The sequence below is a fragment of the Perca flavescens genome, chromosome 3 (assembly GCF_004354835.1).
Source record: "Perca flavescens isolate YP-PL-M2 chromosome 3, PFLA_1.0, whole genome shotgun sequence".
NCBI classification, from domain to species: Eukaryota; Metazoa; Chordata; class Actinopteri; order Perciformes; family Percidae; genus Perca; species Perca flavescens.
The window spans coordinates 24,744,064-24,762,745 of NC_041333.1; the positions used below are offsets into that span (position 1 = coordinate 24,744,064).

At 41.4% G+C, this 18,682-nt stretch overlaps 1 protein-coding gene across 1 annotated transcript in view; it reads right to left on the reverse strand.

Annotated features, from left to right (window-relative positions):
- Positions 1-18,357, reverse strand: part of clmpb (CXADR like membrane protein b) — a 67,028-nt gene extending 48,671 nt beyond the window's left edge. Inside the window, exon 1 of the mRNA XM_028572471.1 lies at positions 17,867-18,357. Coding sequence (XP_028428272.1) covers positions 17,867-17,915 — 49 coding nt within the window. The 5' untranslated portion in view covers positions 17,916-18,357. The remainder of the gene's footprint in view (positions 1-17,866) is intronic.
- Positions 18,358-18,682: the final 325 nt, after the last annotated feature.

An 18,682-nucleotide genomic window follows, 5' to 3' on the forward strand; every position in this document is an offset into this window, starting at 1 on the left:
TTTCATTTGTCGATTAGTCATTTTAATGCTTTTTTCATACTGAATGACTTATTTCCAATAAACTTATAAACTCGCCCACGCTTATATCACGCAAGGGCGAAAATTTGCTTCACGTTTGTCATGAGCTCAGCATTACATCAACACAGTACTGATTAGGCATGTGTTTCTTTTTTAATCATTCAAAAAGAATTAAACATTTGTCTTAACATGTGTGATGATTGACTAAGTTGTGAGAGTAAGACTTAACCACTCTGATAATTGATCAAGTAATTTTTAAGCATGCAAATGGAAAAAATGGAAACTCCAGTCTCTTAATGGGAATATCTGGTGTTCTTAGTCTTCTATTATAGTCAATCGGCAGATTAGTTCATTATGAGCATAATAATTTGTTTGTTGCAACCCAAGCTAGGTTACTACTATTTGTCATAATAATTACAATTGGTTGATGATTAATACATGCTACATGATAAATATACATGTGTATCTATAATTTGTAACTGCAAACTAAAGACTATGAATTGGGTACCAGTGTTTGCGTGAAGCTATGTATAAGAGAGAGAGACATGGAAACGACAAAAGTCAGTTGGTTGGGTACTTTGACAATGAAAAAAATATATTTGTTGCCCATGCAAATATTACTGCACATGAAAAGTTTGAAAGGGTTAAATATGACACAATTCACAACCATTATCTACTGATTTTCTTTCATTTCTAATTGTATAGTGGAACACATTCAAAGACGAGGAAAAGACTGAAATCATTGTGTGATTCCAAGGGTTTTCTCCTGGCTATTGCATTCACATCACATCATGGGAATAAAAGCCTTGACACTTCACATTAACCACACGTCCATCTGCGTCTGTTGTAAAAATTATGTAGAAGGTAGTTGAAAAATAATATGAGTGTAATGTCTCCCACCTTTCCCTCTACTACTAATACTGGCTCACATGCCATGAGATGATAAGGCAGAAGAGAGTGATCAGATCGGACAGAGAGAAGCTAATGGTTATGCTAATGTACTGAAAGGCACGCACACTAATAAATCTATAAACAAGAATTCATAAATGCAGACTTGCATGACATACGGATGAACACACACATTCATAACACATTAGCATGGATGTGCACATTTGCATTGCTGTCCTGTATGTGAGCTTACATTCAGAGTTACAGTTAAAAAAATAACACACAACACACACACACACACACACACACACACACACACACACCTATTTGCACTTGCACAAATCTCTATATTATAATATCAGTGGAGCATCTGTCCGTGCCCGGTGCAGTAGTAAATAACCCATCCCCTTGAAGGGAGGGACCTGCTAATGAAGTCGATCGTATGCCACTGCACTGCGTAAACTTACTGAGGCTGGCCGGCCGCAGCCCGGGGCTCCTGCTTACCAGGGCACTGTGCCTTGCTTTGCTAGTGGCTTCTACTGCAGCGACGTAGACCGATTCATGAATAAGAGAGATCATGTCACTTTTAACCTGTGTGCTCTCCTCTCACTTTCACTCTCCATATGGCAGAGATAGCTTTGAATACAGTCATTAAAAATCCACTGATAGAACTGGGAAGCAGAATAGGATGCAGATGATGTAGATAGATAATAGAAGCCTCTCCAGTGTAGGGGCCCTCCTTCTTAATGCGTGCTGCACTATCATCTTGATGTCTTTGTGCCAGAACATTGTTCCCTAGTTTGGAAAATGAGGTAAATCGGATTCAAAAAACAAGTGGATTAACTTAATCACCCCTCGGCTTTGACAATGACCTTCGCTTCTGAGGCATAATAAGGATTAGTTAGAAGTGGAAGGACATATGCCATGCAGAAGAAAAAGATTATAGTTCTCCCGTGACAGAATGATTTAAATGTGCTATAAACCATTCCTTCCTTCATGGTGAGAGGCTGTGATAAGAGCCCATGAAGCAATGCATCATAATGCTTGGCTGTGATATTCAAAAGAAAAGTGATATTTGTAACCCTACACAGTAAAACACCTTCAGTGTAGCTGTCTCAGACAGAAATCTGCCTTTAGTGTATAGAAATGTACATAAACAAACCACAATAGCATCACTTAGACAGGAAGAGAAGAGTTTACATTTACATGAGAGCCATTGATTCTAGGCTGGCTTGCATATATTTTCCACGATTCCGGTCATTATTGCGAGGGATGTAAGTGGCGTAATATTTCTTATGGGCCATGCTACATTATTGATCCCCTGCACAGGAAGGAAGTTATTCTTAGGGCTGTATGAAAGACAATACAGATGAATACAGAACATCAAAGTGAACATGGTCATGCAAATTAATAACAGACTTTGACCTTCGGCCTGACTTATGGGAAAGGTGAGGTCAGGTAGGAATATGAGGTTGTCAGGCACGCTGCTACAGGCAAATGGAAGAAACGAGATCTAACAGAAGAGGACTGATGGCAATTGATCTCCAGCAACAGAACAGGCTGATCAATCTGCCACTAGCCCGACATGTCCTAACAGGATGCTTGCAGCTCTGGAAACTGATCCTTTTTTAAAATAAAAAAAGACAGATTTGTCAGATCTGTCAGTAGAGACAGAGAGGGGAGAATGTGCTGACGTGTGTTCAGTGAAGGACGTGGCTGTCCATCGCTGTTGTTGTTGTTGGGATCAGGATTTATGCTATTGTTGCTATTGTCAGCTGGATAGGTTATCTATGAAAGGAGGCTTACTGAGGAAAAGCTGTGAGTGTGTGTGTGTCTGTGTGTGCCTTGGCTGATGTATCAGTAGATTTGTGTGTGTATGTGTGTTTTTGTTTGTGTGTGTGAAGTGGCAGGACTGATTAGCAACTGTTTTCGCTCCAGACATGGGAGGAAGGCAGGGGGGCACATGCTGAAATCCCTGAACTCCTCTTTTCCTGCTCTTATTCCTCTTTCTGTCTCTCTCTCTTCTTTGTCTTTATGCCTCTCTCTCTTCGTCTTTTATTTCTGTGCTTCTGTTTTCCTCTCACCCTCCCCCACTCCAACAACAAGGTGCCGTTTTGGGAGGAATGACATTAAAATGTGTTGACTGCAGTTACATAATGGGGACTGGTGGTTGAGATATGTCTGCATGGGTTTAGGTGCTTATCACATCATAACAGTCTGTGCCTTTTTGTGTATATGTGTTAAACATCAATCACTTTCTGTGTGTGTGCGAGTATGAACTAATGTGATTGTTCAATATGATTGTTTATGTCAGCCATGTGTAAGTTGTACTCAGAGTATCTGCAACTACTAGCCACACACATAACATACAGAAAGATTTACACAAACATGCACCACACACGCGGTCTTCCTAACTCTTGATGAAAGAGAAAGTGGCACTTTGTGTTGCATTCGGTCTGCTGTGCTGCAGCAGCACAAACTGATGTGGGACGGAGAAAAAGCATCCAAATATCTGCCACCCTTCCTCCTCTTTCTCATTCACTCATTTCTTACTAGATTGTACAGCATGCCCCCTTGACCATGACACCTATCACTCTCAGCAGTGCCTAAAAGTTTGTCCGTTGTGTGCTAGTGCTGTCCTGCTTGGGAAAATCTGTGCAGAGTTGAAGGACACGTTCACACACATACACACACACTTAGTCACGAAGCAGCAGCAGCGGCTTGGCGGCACGGCATCGCCATTGTCTCTCCAGAGGCGAGCATAAACAGATCGACTGGGCCGCTATACTGCAGTTGCTCATGCTGACTCACCCTGTACATTACCAGTGAGGATGAGATGCAGGACGAGGCGTGGGACCCTCATAAGGTGGTCTCATCCCTCCTCTTTTGTCCCCTACCTGCTTCCCCTCATCTACCCTTTCCAAGGTTATCCAGCAGGGAGTGGGAGTAGAAGGGTAAGAACTGATGGGGGTAGGGAGGGTCAGAGAAGGTGACAACCCACCTGAAGCAGCTTCACTAAACGAGCGTTGGCAAACGAGGGCCCTTCAATAGTTCTGTTTCTGATTAGCTATCTGTGGATATGGCTTGTAAAGCTGGAGGCGGGGGAAGTAGTCTAAGACTGCTAGAGGGATTGTTACTGCAGCGTCTAAGCTGGCTGGTTGGCTGGAGGGGGGGGTAGTGACGCTGGGGGCGGATGCACCATTTTTCTACTCCAAAATGAGCCCAATGTCACCGTGACAGCGCAACGCTCCTCTGAGGGCACCACGGGCCAGGGGGGGAAATGATGGATGAGTCGCCAAGCAGCCTCTCCTGCTTCATCACTATACACACACACACACGCTCAGGGAAATACATACACATAGGATACTCACACAATGACAATGCATACCCTGCAATATGTTAACACAAAGGTATCTTGGTATACACACATCCAATGCACGCACGCACGCACGCACGCACGCACGCACGCACGCACGCACGCACGCACGCACGCACGCACACACACACACACACACACACACACACACACACACACACACACACACACACACACACACACACACACACACACACACACACACACACACACACACACACGTGCACACATGCTTTGAGTGATTTATTTATGTCCACATGAGTTATAATTAATCACCAGGATATAAACACTCCAGATGCAGATATTTACAGGAGTTGTCAGTTACACAACTACACACATACACACACACACACAAATAGAGCACACAGCACTGGCTTCATTATGACTGAAGCCGAGGCTAATGCCACAGGATCAATGACAGATCCTCTCTCTCTCTCCCCTCATTTCTCTGACCCAAAAGCAGCAGCGTGCTGCCATGCAGAGCACCCTGCAGCGTTTATTCCTTCTATGACCGAGCAGTAGCCTCCAATAAGGCCCTGGGGTCATCCTTTTGCTAATACTCCACCTCAACATATCCATCCATCCCCCCACATATCCCAAGCCTACCATTCAACTGAAACACCAGTTATGAGGGTTAGGGGGATTACATGCAGAGGCAATTACTTAAAGTGCTGATTACCTGCAGAAAATTGGTACCAGTAATGCTGCTGGAATAGTTAATTTACGTCACACTCCCATTAAATAGGTTTCATTTTAATCCACAATTTAGAAAAGTTCCACAATTTAGATGCCACAGTTGTATTGAGCAATGCAATAACTGTGGAGCATCATACGCATCTGTGATCTGATTACTGCATATTTACAGTAAGTGCAACAGATTACAGATGTCATCTTTTTGGAATGAGATTACTGTAATTCCATTACATCTAATCAAATACTCCTACTCGGCCCTGTTACGCTCACAGAAAGCAGCATCCCTGACTGTAGTCATGCAGATGCAGGTCTACAGCGGCAATTGAAGGAGAAATATGGCCGGCCTCTGGTGAGCAAAGGGGGGAATAGCTGAGTGGCCATCCATCACAAACCTGCATCGGAGAGCTGTATGCGCTCCATCCGCTCAGACCCCTCGTCTCATAAGAGGGAGAGGGGATTGGGAAGAGACAGAACAGTAAGAGAAAGGGCTCATAAACATATTCCCTCAACATGGGGGGAGGGTGGCATTCAAAATCCTCCAACATGAGGTAGGAGAAAAAATATCTGGCCTCTTAGATTGATGGACTCAGCTTCTGCGCTTGTTGCGTTTTTCCTGCAGCACAATACACAGTGGTGTATAGCTATGATTACTTGTAGTCAAGCCACGGCTGGGAGTGGATGGCAGCTACAGTCTAAATATTAGGATTAATGACCATGCTGGTCACTGTAGTGAAACATCATTCATACTTCTACTGCATTCCAATGCCATGTAAGCAAACAAGGGCAATAGAGAGAACATTTCGGGTCAGCAAAAAAAAAAACCAAATGTCTTTCTGCCCTCCGATCAAGTATAATGCTGTTGACTGCGACAGACGTGATAAATAAACAATAAGTTGGATTACATAAGCCGAAAACAAAAATCAATATGTAAAGTGAACAATAAAGGCTTTCCAGGCTTTTCAAGTCGTTCTGCTAGCCATGCTAATGCATTCAGAAGATAATGTGTGCAATAATACATCAAAATGTTCAACCACCGACGGACAGGGCAGGTTGAATGTCTGTTCTTCCCCCTGACTATAACCACATAACCACCACTTTCCCTTTCATTAGATCAATTGTAGAAGGTGATTATATATGCAGCTGTTTTGGCTGAGAAGAGGACAATGGATAAGTGAGGCAGAGGGGAAATGAAGGAGATGTCAGAATGGGCAGTGCTCTAACTAGTTTGCAAGGAGAGCTTTGCGCTTCAACACAATAACTTTCTTTAATAATCAAAAATGTGGTGGCGCCGTTGCATTATGATTTCCCCAAAGGAACCTGCATGGTACAGTTACCAGACGATAAAACAGCTCTAACTTGCATGTCAATGAAATGGCCTCCTGATGCACTCCACAGGGGTGAGTGAAAACACTATTGACATTGCCTCCGAAAAACTGTGCCCAGGTCTATCTGTCTTCACAAGAGCGCTGTTAGCTTGAGCAAAAGGACAACATCGGTATAAACCAAAGGTTAGTCATATCATCTGTCCCATGTTTGTAGCAACAGCATGTATTAAACTGTGACTCTAACACATTAATACAACAAGACCATGAAGCAGTCTTTCATTGTCTTGTGCTGCTGCCGGAGTGTGTAGTGGTGATGTTTTCTGTGTTATTCAGTACATTTTGCAGTAAAAGAACCCTAACCCTGTGGTGTCGAGTGTCAGTAAATTTTAGCCAGTGGTGAACACACATGGTCAGTTGCCGGTGCAGCCCATTGCTAACTGTGCACTTTTCCTGGCGCCCTTGCCACTATGCATCTTTAGTGTCCTGTAACTGTAAACCGTCAGCTCTATCATCCTCCAATCCTGCCACTTCTGCCAGTGTCTCACACCGAGCAGAGGTAATCTCTCAGTATTGATCTGGTCACATGGTGAAGGCAAATATGTTAAAGTGGACACTGAAACCTGCACAAGAAGACTGAAATCTGATGCTAAAAGGAGCCATATTGCTCACTTTTTAACACTGTATACATATATCTGTGTGGCTTAAGCACACCTTTGCCTGCTTACATAAGCTTCTATGAATCTCTTCTGATAAGTCATGGCAGCCACATACTGTAAAGGAAGCTTCAGGAGACAGGCATTGATTTCAAGCAAATCTGTCCCGACATCTCCTCTTTCTGGTTCGGTACACCTTTCCACAGCTAATGAGCAGCCGTCTTCATTCCCTGTCGAGTGAGACGTTCCTTTTTCATGCCTTGTGTCAGGAAACACTGGCGATTCATTACCAGGGAGGAGAGATGGAGGAGGGAAAAAAACAGTATGATGGTTAAGCCTGAGCTTTAAGACAGACAACTATGTCCCCTAATCCCTTCTGAGCAGCCGTAAGCCTTCCATTATCTCTCGTTAGAATTGTGCATCCGTTAAACACATTAACTTAGGCCCTAATGCAGGGCCCTTTTGTAGGACATGGCAGCTGCTTATAGCAGCCAGTTACTAGAATAAGAGAGAAGAAACATGCTAATTGCTGTCATTTAATTGGGTAAAAAGTTTTTTTTTTTTTTTTTAAATGGATGCAAAGTATCAGCACATTTTTACAGCAATCAACATTATCCTGGATAGCTCTTGAGGCAATTGCAATTCTGTGCTATCCCTAACGTGTGTCAGAGAGGGAATTATCTAGTGATAAAATCACGCATGAAGACACATTGACAGCCACTCAATCATGTATGCGTGCACAATATTGTTTATTCATATCTTGACCTTTTCTTTATCAGCATGCAGGTGAAAAAGAGAGCCATTAACCTTGCTTTTCTGGATCAGAGCTACATCATCCACTCCACTGTACACTACAGTAAATCGCCAGCCACAGTGTACACCAGTTTTGACTAGCAAGTGATCTTTTAGCTGCATAAATAACTCATTACATAAAAGAAACATGGTAAATACTCAAGTCAACAAGACACGCAGAGGCTAATACATGAAATAGGTATCAGGCATCACTGACACACATCCACTGTTGAAATCTGATTCAGAATATGATATCTTTAATCCTTTGATTTCTATAAATACAATTACCGAGATATTCTGTGAGTATTCTGAAGCATTAACAATTGAGACCAGGCAGTAAAAGCAATAGTCCACTGCTTTATCCCTAAACAGGCAGCGCAAGCAGTTGTGGCTATGTTACACAGTTGCCTCCCACCATGGCTTCACAATAGCTTACAAATACAGCCCAAACATAATTTTATTCAATGTTTTTCTTCCATTTCCATTTGCTGCGCTTCAGTGCACATGGATAAATACGGCCTGATGCTGCCTGTGATCCCCAGCCGTGCTGAGGGTCGCACTGACAGAGTAGGACCACTACAATAAAGCAGGGCTTGTTATGTATTCTGACTGCAGGACGGCTAAGATGCTTGGTGTTTGCTGAGACAGCAGATGACTTGCCTTGCTCTCTCTGCCCCTTACTCAACCAAGGCAGGATAGACTTAATTGCCTCATTAGCGAAAGGGCCGGCGAGGAGTAGGCCTCTTCCACATTGTTCAATGTCAAGAGTGCAACCAAAAGGAAAGGTTAATAGAGTAAACAGCATCTCCATCTCCTAAATGGACAACAAATGTTTGTTTTCTAGTATGATGGGTTATTGGCCAAAAGCTTAATTTCATTCAAAAGTGACAGAATTATGCATGTATTTTTTATCTTATCTGCATATTCAACCTTCATTATTCCTAATTTTCATATGGTGTATAACACAGCTTGCTGTTGCTGTGTGGTAACTCCCAAAGCTGGCTTCTTTTAAGCTTGGACCCGTCTAAAAAGCAGAGTCATCATGCCAACTTTAATTATTTTAAGAGCTTGAATTAGCAAACTCTGCTATTTCCTCCTCTACAGCATCTTTGGACCCCAGACAGCAAATCAAGCCAAACGCTAACACTCTTGATTTCCCTCTTGAAGAAAGACACACAAAATAAAAATTATATCTGCGGCAGAGAGAACATGTGAGGTCCAAAAAAGACTCATGTTTAATAATTTTGAGAGAGCCATAAAACTCAGCCCAGCTTTCACTCACTACTGCAGTGTTTGCACACTAAAGAACACACCACCCTCATCCGGCAACCACAATAAGACAAATTTTTTCAAGTTTGACGATTTGAACAACAACGCCAAACCATGACAGGCATCTTGAACGCAGACCTAAGCCTGTGTCTGTCTCTTCACTGGAAATGTGGTGATCTGCAAGTCGGGTCTGACTAACAAGTATGCACTAAACAGAAATGCAGAAGATTACTAATACAAATGGAGAATGGAATGGAAACATGCCGTTATCTTCTCCGAATGAGCTGCAGGTTATGATTGGAAAGTTGTTGGCATCATTTCGCTAGTCTCTGACGTACACTCTATTACTGTAGTGATTTCACACGAGCACATGAACACCACTTTTTGTATTTAGTTGCAGTATCAAGCTCAAACAAACGTCGCGTTCACTTTATGTCCATGCAAAGCTCATGCTTGCATGTCCACTTTTGGAAAAGCACAATAAAGAGCCTCGGAAGATACAGTGTAAAAGTAACATGTAATGGTGGATACTTCAGGTTGTAGATTACACCACACTTACTACCTGGTACAATATGACAGAGGCTACATTAGAAAATATACTGTACACATCTGCATGGGCAGTATAGCGTAAAGGCTCCATATCATCAACAAGCCAAGTCTAACGAGTTGGAAAAAACAAAGGTGGTGGTGCCATCTGTTCTGAACCACTTTGCCGGGAAAGGGAGAAAAAAGTGGAACGACAAAGGAATGAAAAATAAGCTTTTTTTAGCGCTGCAAATACATATAAATTGTACTCTGACCACAGCCTAAGCTCCTGAACAAGCGACATCATCTCCCACAGAAACAAACTTCTCAACCTTTTGGCCAGATAGAGGGCTCTACGCTCTATAATACTCGGGGAAAGAGCTGTAGTGCAATCAGCGACATTACGTACTTAATTTGTGGACAACCTAGTAATTGATCAATTATATTCAGTTTACAATGTTTTCGCTGTGCTATGAAAGACCAAATGGCTGGTATTGTGGTTGGATAATTAAACCATCCATCACACAACATCCACTGCAAGAGAACAGGACTGGCAACCCAAGACAGGGCCTAAGTTATTGCATTCCTTGTGAAGGGCATTTAGATTAGGTAAGGTTTTGATGACCAAGGATTTCATCCCCATAAAGAATCAATCAGCAGAATTGCATATCTTACACAGCTTTAAAGGTCATTCCCAAAGATTTGTTACAGTCAATAAATAGATTAAGCCTGCTATTTAAAGTTAGTGAATGATCAATTTTTTTAGTCTCCAACCAAAATAAAAAATCCTTTTCTTTCTCGCTCTCAGTATAGATCTAAATTGGGCAGATGGCTGAGTCCTGACTTCAGTTATCAAGTACCACGAGTGGAGGGGATCCTCCAGATGGTGTTCAGGTCTTTTGCAGGTGACCACTTTGTCTTTCACCACTCTAATCAATGGCCACCGAATTCCCTCCCTTCCAAACACCATCCATCTTCAAGTCTTTCCAGGCTGCTCGGTGACGACCAAAAGCGGCTGAAGATAAATGTTTAAAGGGCAGAAGGGCCTCTAATGATTAAAGCCACTAATGCTTTAGGGAAGGCTGGCAAGCAAAAGAGGAAATGGAGTGAGACAATGTAGCACGCAGGTTCAAAACACCTAATGGAGTGTCCTGCTTGCTGAACTAATAAACTGCTTCAAATTGAAAGGAACAGCAGGCGTCTAAATAGAGCGACTTGAAAAAAATTGCTGTGTTCATTCAGTCAGCTCACAATTAGAAAAGCGGAAGAGGAGGAGAAAAAAACCTTGCCTAGGTTGCCATTGTTTGGGGCAGCGCAAGTTGCTTTTATTCATCATGCAATCGATTCTAAGGATTGAATTACAGCTGAGTGGCATGTAGAGTGGAAGAATAGTCTATGTTATGTGCATCGGCACCATAGTGGAATAAATACAATAATTGCCCATTTCACAATTATTTCTGTCTGCATGAAAAACCCTTTGCTTTATGCTACGATTTATGGGGAGGACACCCTGTGGTCGCAGTCTGGCTGTGAGTTGTATTCTCTTGCTGATTCTCATCTCAGCAGCATGATTCCGTTTAAATGTCCAAGTTGAAATTTGGGCATGATAATCAATAATCACAGTGTGAGTTGAGGCACCGCACAGGTTGGGGTCTGACAGGTGCCCCCCATGAGCAATTAAAGTGCTAAACAACCAGTAAAAAAGTTATAAATTATTGGTAGACAGTTTACTGGGGTTTTGACACTATTTCACTCACTGAAAAATGTTAGTCCAGCAGTAAAAACAAACTGTTCAATCAAAGTCTGCTGAGTTAAGATAATTAATTCATATAATCTAGTCGTGCAATAAGCCTGATCAGACTCTGTAAACCTTTGTTAACAGGCTTCCAGGTGACAGAGGAAAGAGACACACAAGCATGACTGCTACTGTAACACAACCAATGTCACCCCTGTGCTGCTCATTGGGTTTACATTTTTTATCAAGGGTTTGCTTTTTCTTCCTTTGTGTCATTGATGTAAGCGCTATGCTAAGCTGCTTGAAAGTGGAAGACACCTCAGCAATAGGGATTTTGAGCTGTTTATTTTCCCGCACAGTTGGATCACGCAGCTGCACAGAAAACAGATATATACCTGGTTTCAGAGACAGAGAACATAGATCAAAAGCATGTTCTGCTTCGAGAAGAAAGTTTTTACTAAAGCAGAAAGCACTTGAAAGCACCCCAACAGGGCTGGCAGAGCTCTGAGATGATAGAATCCAAGCCCCCACCACTGATAAACAAATCATTTCAAATGGAATTTTTGTAAAATTTATGAATTTTGATCACCTTTGCTCTTGCAGGCGAAGAGCACTAGGTCGGGGATAGATGGAATCCTATTTCCAGCAATGTCAATAGCTGCAAAGAATTAATATCAGACCAGACCTTTATTGTGGTGAATCAATGGGAGACAAATCCATGCTTCACCTCCCCATCAGCGTTCGCTCTATGATCTCCTCACTGCTTACATGAAACAATCATAGACCTTGATTTAAATATGTATGCATACAGGCAGCAAATCACTTCACATTTTCTAAGAAAATAGAAAGCTGTAATTGCACTTGCTCCATTGACTTTCAAACTACAAATAAGGCAGAAATCCTCCCTTTGGAGGAAATGCCATGGCAGTAGAGATTACAGGGAACTAGGGGCCAATGCAACGTTTCAGTGCCATGACTACCCAAGGGTTTAAAGGGCTACCTAGTTTTAGTTTTGGAGCATCTGATCTCAATTTACCTGTTTTTCAAATGTTTCTGCTTTTTGCATTATTTATCATTAGTTATAATGAATTGGGGCTCCAAGTTTACACATTTATGGTCATATAAAATATACATTCCTGATGCCATAACGCAGTGCCAAAACTATTAACTATTCAGTTAACCATGTCATTAACATGGCTAACTGCTTAGGTCAGTCTGTGAGAGATCCACGGGCAGTGGGATCAATTGATTCAAAAGGTGATGGGTTATTTTGTGGGATTATTGCTATTGGCATTGCTTTCTTGTGGTCACTAGATCAAAATTAGGCTTCCTGCCTCACTATGGCAAATAACAAAAATGATGAATTAGATAGGATGCTATTGCTTTAATATTATTAAACTTACAATGATATAAACAGCAGCAAAAGGTAACAAATACTCACATTTAAGAAGATGGACACGGAGAATGTTTGGCCATTCTACTTAATGAATTATTTCAATTAATAATTTATTATTAAATTTGTCGCAAGTTAATTTTCTGCCAATTGATTTATCAACTAATTGCTAAAACACTTAAATGTAATATGCAAAATCTTTAGAACAACTTTTTAACAATGGGTGTAAGCATTTCACCTATGTCATGATTATGGCAAAACTTAGTTTGACATTTTGGGAAATATCCTTACTGCCTTTCTTTCTGAGAATACACTAAGTATGAAGCTACAGTACAGCAGCTGCTTAGCTTAGAATAAAGAATGGAAACAGGGAAAAGCGCTCTAAAAATGCCTCTAAAACTCACTAATTAACACGATATATATCTTGTTTGTTTAATCTGCAAAAGTGGTATCAATCTTTTCATCTAACTCTCAGAAAGAGTCAGATGAGAGGTAGTATTTTCCAAAATGACTAACTATAAAGTTTCTTTTTATTCCTCATGTCGATCTAATTTTCCTGGCCTAATGTATAAAACAGCAGGTAGTTGTTATATGTAAGTGTTAGTTTATCTGCAAAAAAGGTCTGTCTTTAATTGTTTGTGTACAGCAGTATACTAGTGTACTGTAATGTCCTGTGTATACTGTGCATGTGGCCGAAGTGAATGTGAGCCTCTCCTGAACATCTGTCAAAGATTAGCAGTAAAGTGAAATAGGCAGTTCCTGTTCATACGATCCAAAATAATCTGGAAGTGATTTTTCCAGTGAAGGATGAAAAGGGGGAGGGTTTATAGGTCAGAAACACTACACAAACCCAGCTCGGTCTAGGCATATGTCTTGTGTTTTACAACATGCAAGTGCCAAAAGACCCATGCTTGGACAGCTTGGATATTAGGGGTGTGGCACAAACACACCAGGCGAAAGATAAAGAGACTGTCAAACAAAGAAATATTGTAGAGACATAAGCAGATGAATTCAAGAAAGACTACGTTCATTCCACCAGTGCAACCTTGATTTTTTTTAATCCTTGGATGTCATTGGCTGATATAAAAATCAACCCGCCTAGACCCTCAAGTACTAGGAATAAATACACTTACAGTACAAAGCAGGTACACTTTCACCTACAAACACTCTTGTTTGAAGCATAGCATCCAGCTTGCTGCGACAGAATAGAAAGACCGTCTGACTAAAAGCACTAAAATCAATGAAACATGAAGAATCCCTCAGGTTCAAAAAGAGGACGGTTTGTTATTCAGGGAAGCATGCTGTCATTCAAAGGCCGTACACATCAGGGGGAAAGTGCTTGGAAGGCAAATCAGTGTTTGTTAATGATCTGGGTCAATTGTTTTGAGGACGGCAGGACCTCTGCACTTATCCGTAGGCCTCTTCACTCACCCTTGGTCGAGGTTTTGTATTCAGGAGCGCTCTGCCCTTGCTGAGCCATTCCAATTTGCCACTCTGGCTTTGAGTAATAAAATCCTCTCTTGACGGAAATCTGTTTACACTTTGTTCTGCATGTCAAATCGCTGACATTGTACATGGAAGGGAAGTCATTTAACTATCTGAGCAATGCACTGCAAGCTATTTGCTATTTTCCCCTCCACATCTTTACTGTACTGTACACAGCTTGAATGTAACATCTACTGGATACTGATCCCTGGGTACATATACGGTATGTATTGTGATGCTTTGTGTTGTCCCTTTGCCCAGTGCTGAATGTGTTGAATTTGTCTGCATCACCTTCATCAAATAAACTCCTGCAAATGAATTCAACCAGCCAATTAAAGTCATTTAAAGGTCTACGCTTCTACAATGTGAGATGAAGGTTAACTTGCCGTGCAAGGCTCCACACCTAACTGACAAATCCTCTAAACAACGTGCCCATTCGAGTCCCGCACAAGCAGATCTGCCAAATTCATCACATGCTCTCGAAAATCAAACATGTTCTGGGGCTGAGAATGTATAGGGGATGCCACATGTTAACGCTGAAGAATAATGCGCATCAAAAGAAGATCAAAATGAGGACTTAATGTATGGTAACTAGACGTCAGATATCAAAATGTCTCTGGGTTTATAAGAATGTCAGAACTCTGTGGCTGTGTGTGTGTGTGTGTGGGAGTGTGATTCAGGCGCAAACACATCAAGATGTCACTTCATAACCTCTGGCTCAGGAGGCTCCTGTCATCTTCACATTTCAGAGATCCTCTGCCTACCCCGGCAGACATGCTAAATATAGAATGGGGACAGAATTTCTGTTTGGAGCCACTGCTCTCTTTATGTACATCTAACACTAGCAGGCGTGCACAGGCACTTCCATCTTCTCATTGTTCTACACATGTATGCATGCATGTAGACACACAAGCATCAACACACACACACACACACACACACACACACACACACACACACACACACACACACACACACACACACACACACACACACACACACACACACTGATGTTAAGACCCTACTGAATTCTCACATTGCATTGTCTTATAAACTGAACATAAGACTCCACCAAGCGAGGGTACTGAGGGTTTGTCTCTCACACAAAAGCTGCTCATTCTTTCCAATTACATTTCTGTCAAGTGACTTACACTGTGTTATTACTTCTTGGACAGTCATTTTCAAATTCCATCATTCAGAATAATTTAATCATGGCACAAGGATAGACAGGCAATCCATCACTAGTCTCCTTTACCTGGCTGAATCTACCACACTGATACTCAGTTACTCTATTTGACCTTGTTCCTGTTTCTTAGTTAGTGTCGGCAGAGTCACAGAAGGGAGCTATACGGAACTCGCTGTGGCAATTAATTGTGCTACTTATCTGTAATGTGAACAGTGGATATTACATCTCCAACACATATTAAATTAACGATATCTCAGGACTTGCGAGGCCACAGCCAAATAAAAAGGAAATGAGCCCCTATTAATGACTATTGATTCTTTTATAATAAAACAGCCACTTCCGCTCTGTACTTGGCCTCGGTGTTGATCTTGAATTAATACAGGCTATAACTTCAGGAAAATGTCCTTCAGTGTGGTGCAGGAGAACTGCCTAGCCTGAAAAGCTACATATCTCCCTGGTCAGGGAAAAATGCTCTTTTGGCTGACTGGCAGATATTTTGTTCTTGCATGAGAGACACACGACCCAGGTTGCTGTACTGTACATTCACCCTAACAATATCATTTTCCGCAGCACAAATTGTTTTATATACTCATATCTTGTGACATGACAGAGGAAGGAGGAAAATGCCTCACCATGGCAACAACAAGTCATTTAATACTCTCAGCTACAGGCTGATGGTTATTTTAAGAAAAGTGCATTATTATTTTTTATTAGGGAATAAATTACTGTTGTATAATTTTACCTTGGCATTGCTGGTTCAGCTGTGCCAGCTAAGAATTGCTTGTGTTTTTCATCATCATCATCATCATCATCATCAGTAGTAGAAAACTGCTATTTAGGTAATCAAATAATTATCTAATACAACCAGGATGATAACTGAAACCAAAAAACGTGTTTGTATGCAGTGTCCACTGCCGAGTCAGTTCTTTAGTTGAAGCGCAGGATCAGTGGCCATCACCACTGAGCACATACTGTGGATTCACTGGATGACCAATGTAAGCCTTAACAAGTCAGCATGCATGCAGGTCCACACAAAAGATATCCATCCTTCCATTTTCTTTACCGCTTATCTTATTCAGGGTCACAGGGGGACTGGGGCTTTTCCCAGAACGCATTGGGTAAGGAGCAGAGTACTCTCCTGAGAGGTCACTGCAATATGTAAGAAACTGAATAATGGGAGCCGGAAATAACAAACTCTTTAGGCATTTACAAATCTACAACACAATCCAGATCCAGCATAAGCAAATAACACCAGCTGTATGTCTAAACTAATGGAATGAAAAATGAAACACAAATGATTCTTTTGATTTCTCGCCAGACTGCAACAACACGAACAGCAAGCCTCACGCAGACTAGAGCACGACTTTTGGACTCAAACCAAAGCTTTCAGGTGCATTATTCCTCACACAGCCACTTTCAACCACTCTTACTCTAACTCAGAGGTTTCCAAACTTTTTCATTCCAAATACTTGTATTCATAGTCACTTCAGACTATAAAGTCCCTTTGGAAAATGCTGGTTTATCCCCAGTTACACCCAGCTGGGGAAATTTCACTGCAGGTGATGAGACAGCAGTAAGGAGTGTGAAACCTCATACTGGAAGTCATTTACACACTGTCTCACAGTAACTTCCAGTCAGTGAAGTCACAGTGAAATTAAACAATACCTCATTTAGTTCTGAATGTGGAAAGGCCCTCAGTACAATACTGTAATATAGTAGTAATAAGAGCTGTATTGGTATTAGTATCAGCAGTAGTGGTGATAACATAAATAGTCAAACACTGACAAAGGAAGCTTAATTTTCAAGTTCCATTTCAAACTAAACAACAAATTATGTAGCCCCACAAGTTTGAAATTCTTTTTTTTAATTCTCAAAATGATGTTCAGGACACTTAAAATTGGGCCAAACAGTAAGAAAGAGCTTGTGGAAAATATTATATCCTTGCAGGGTCTTAGTGGTTGCTGTATGTGTTATGTTTTGATTATTTTTTTTTTTTTTCTTTTGACAAAAAAATGGTAAAAAGGCGTTTTGCTCATCTGCAGCGGGCCTGTTTTTGAAGAATGAGTGTCAAGCAATGCACTTAAAGGGTCAATAAAAATAAATCTGGATAGCAGATATAAAGGGAGGGGTCAGGTGAACTTTTATCCCCTTTACATTTTCTCTCTTTTAAGAACTCTCCCAAGTAGAGCACCCTGTGGTTTGGAAATCAAGGTTGCTTGTGTGTTTAAATTTTTTCAGATACGCGTGAATATAAATAGCAATTTCTTAACATATGCGCATTATAAAGTGCGAGGGTGACTATATATTCTGACATCATTCTAAATCGAAGACGGAAACATTTGCCTCGTGTTGTTAAGTACGCGTTTAACAATACAAATGTATATTACAAAAAATAAAAATCATTGTAAATATAATAACGACATAGCCTACATCAGTGTCCACATCGTCAGTGAGAAATGTCAGACGAACACGCTCGAGTGCTTTTTAAACGAATGACTTCTCTTTTAAAGGAATGGGAAGTGACTTACCCAGAAACAAAGAGCGAAATATTGCAGACATCACGGCTGGAAATCCCATATGCAAACGGAGCTGGAAACAATGCGCTCAGACTGCCTTCACATTCATTGGGCTGACCTAAGTGCGGGCAGAACGAAGCAGCGCCATCAGCGAATAGAGGAGCGAAATCAGAGATAGCCTAAATAAATCTTCATTGAGCATATGAGTCCAAGGACATCATATGTTGCACACGCCCGAAATATCTAAGCCTCCCAAGAAGAAGAAGAAGAAGAAACGTGGCTCTTTCTCTTCATCGTCATTTTCATCGCAGGCTACTTGGCGTCAAATCAAAGTTCCCTGGCTGTCTGGCTCTGGCGTGGGACGTGTTGTCTCAGGGTCCCCTCTGTCTCCTCCTCAGCAGTCTCTCCTCCTTTCCTCCTCCGCTGCACAAAATGCCAGAGAGGAGGAGGAGGAGGGCGAATAGGTGGATGATGAGGGGATGCTGAAGGATGGAGACCTCTAGAGTCTGAAGTTCTCTTACACAGCCCGAGCATCCTGCAACAAACACTAAAAGGCTTGTTGGGAGGATACAGGTCCTCTTGTTAAGTGTTGCAGGCACGAGCGAGCTGATTTCTCTGATATGAATGGAATTAATGTTGCCTGTAATGAAAATCTTGGTATGCTGTTATTAGCAAATACTAGTCCTATACATAGAACTGCATAAGGTTTATAGTGAGTCTTTGGGACTATTTCATCTTAAACTTGGCGGTATAACTACAATATTATTATAGGGACAGTGTTATCTTAAGGTATTTTGCAATCTAATATAGTATCACTATGACATTGTT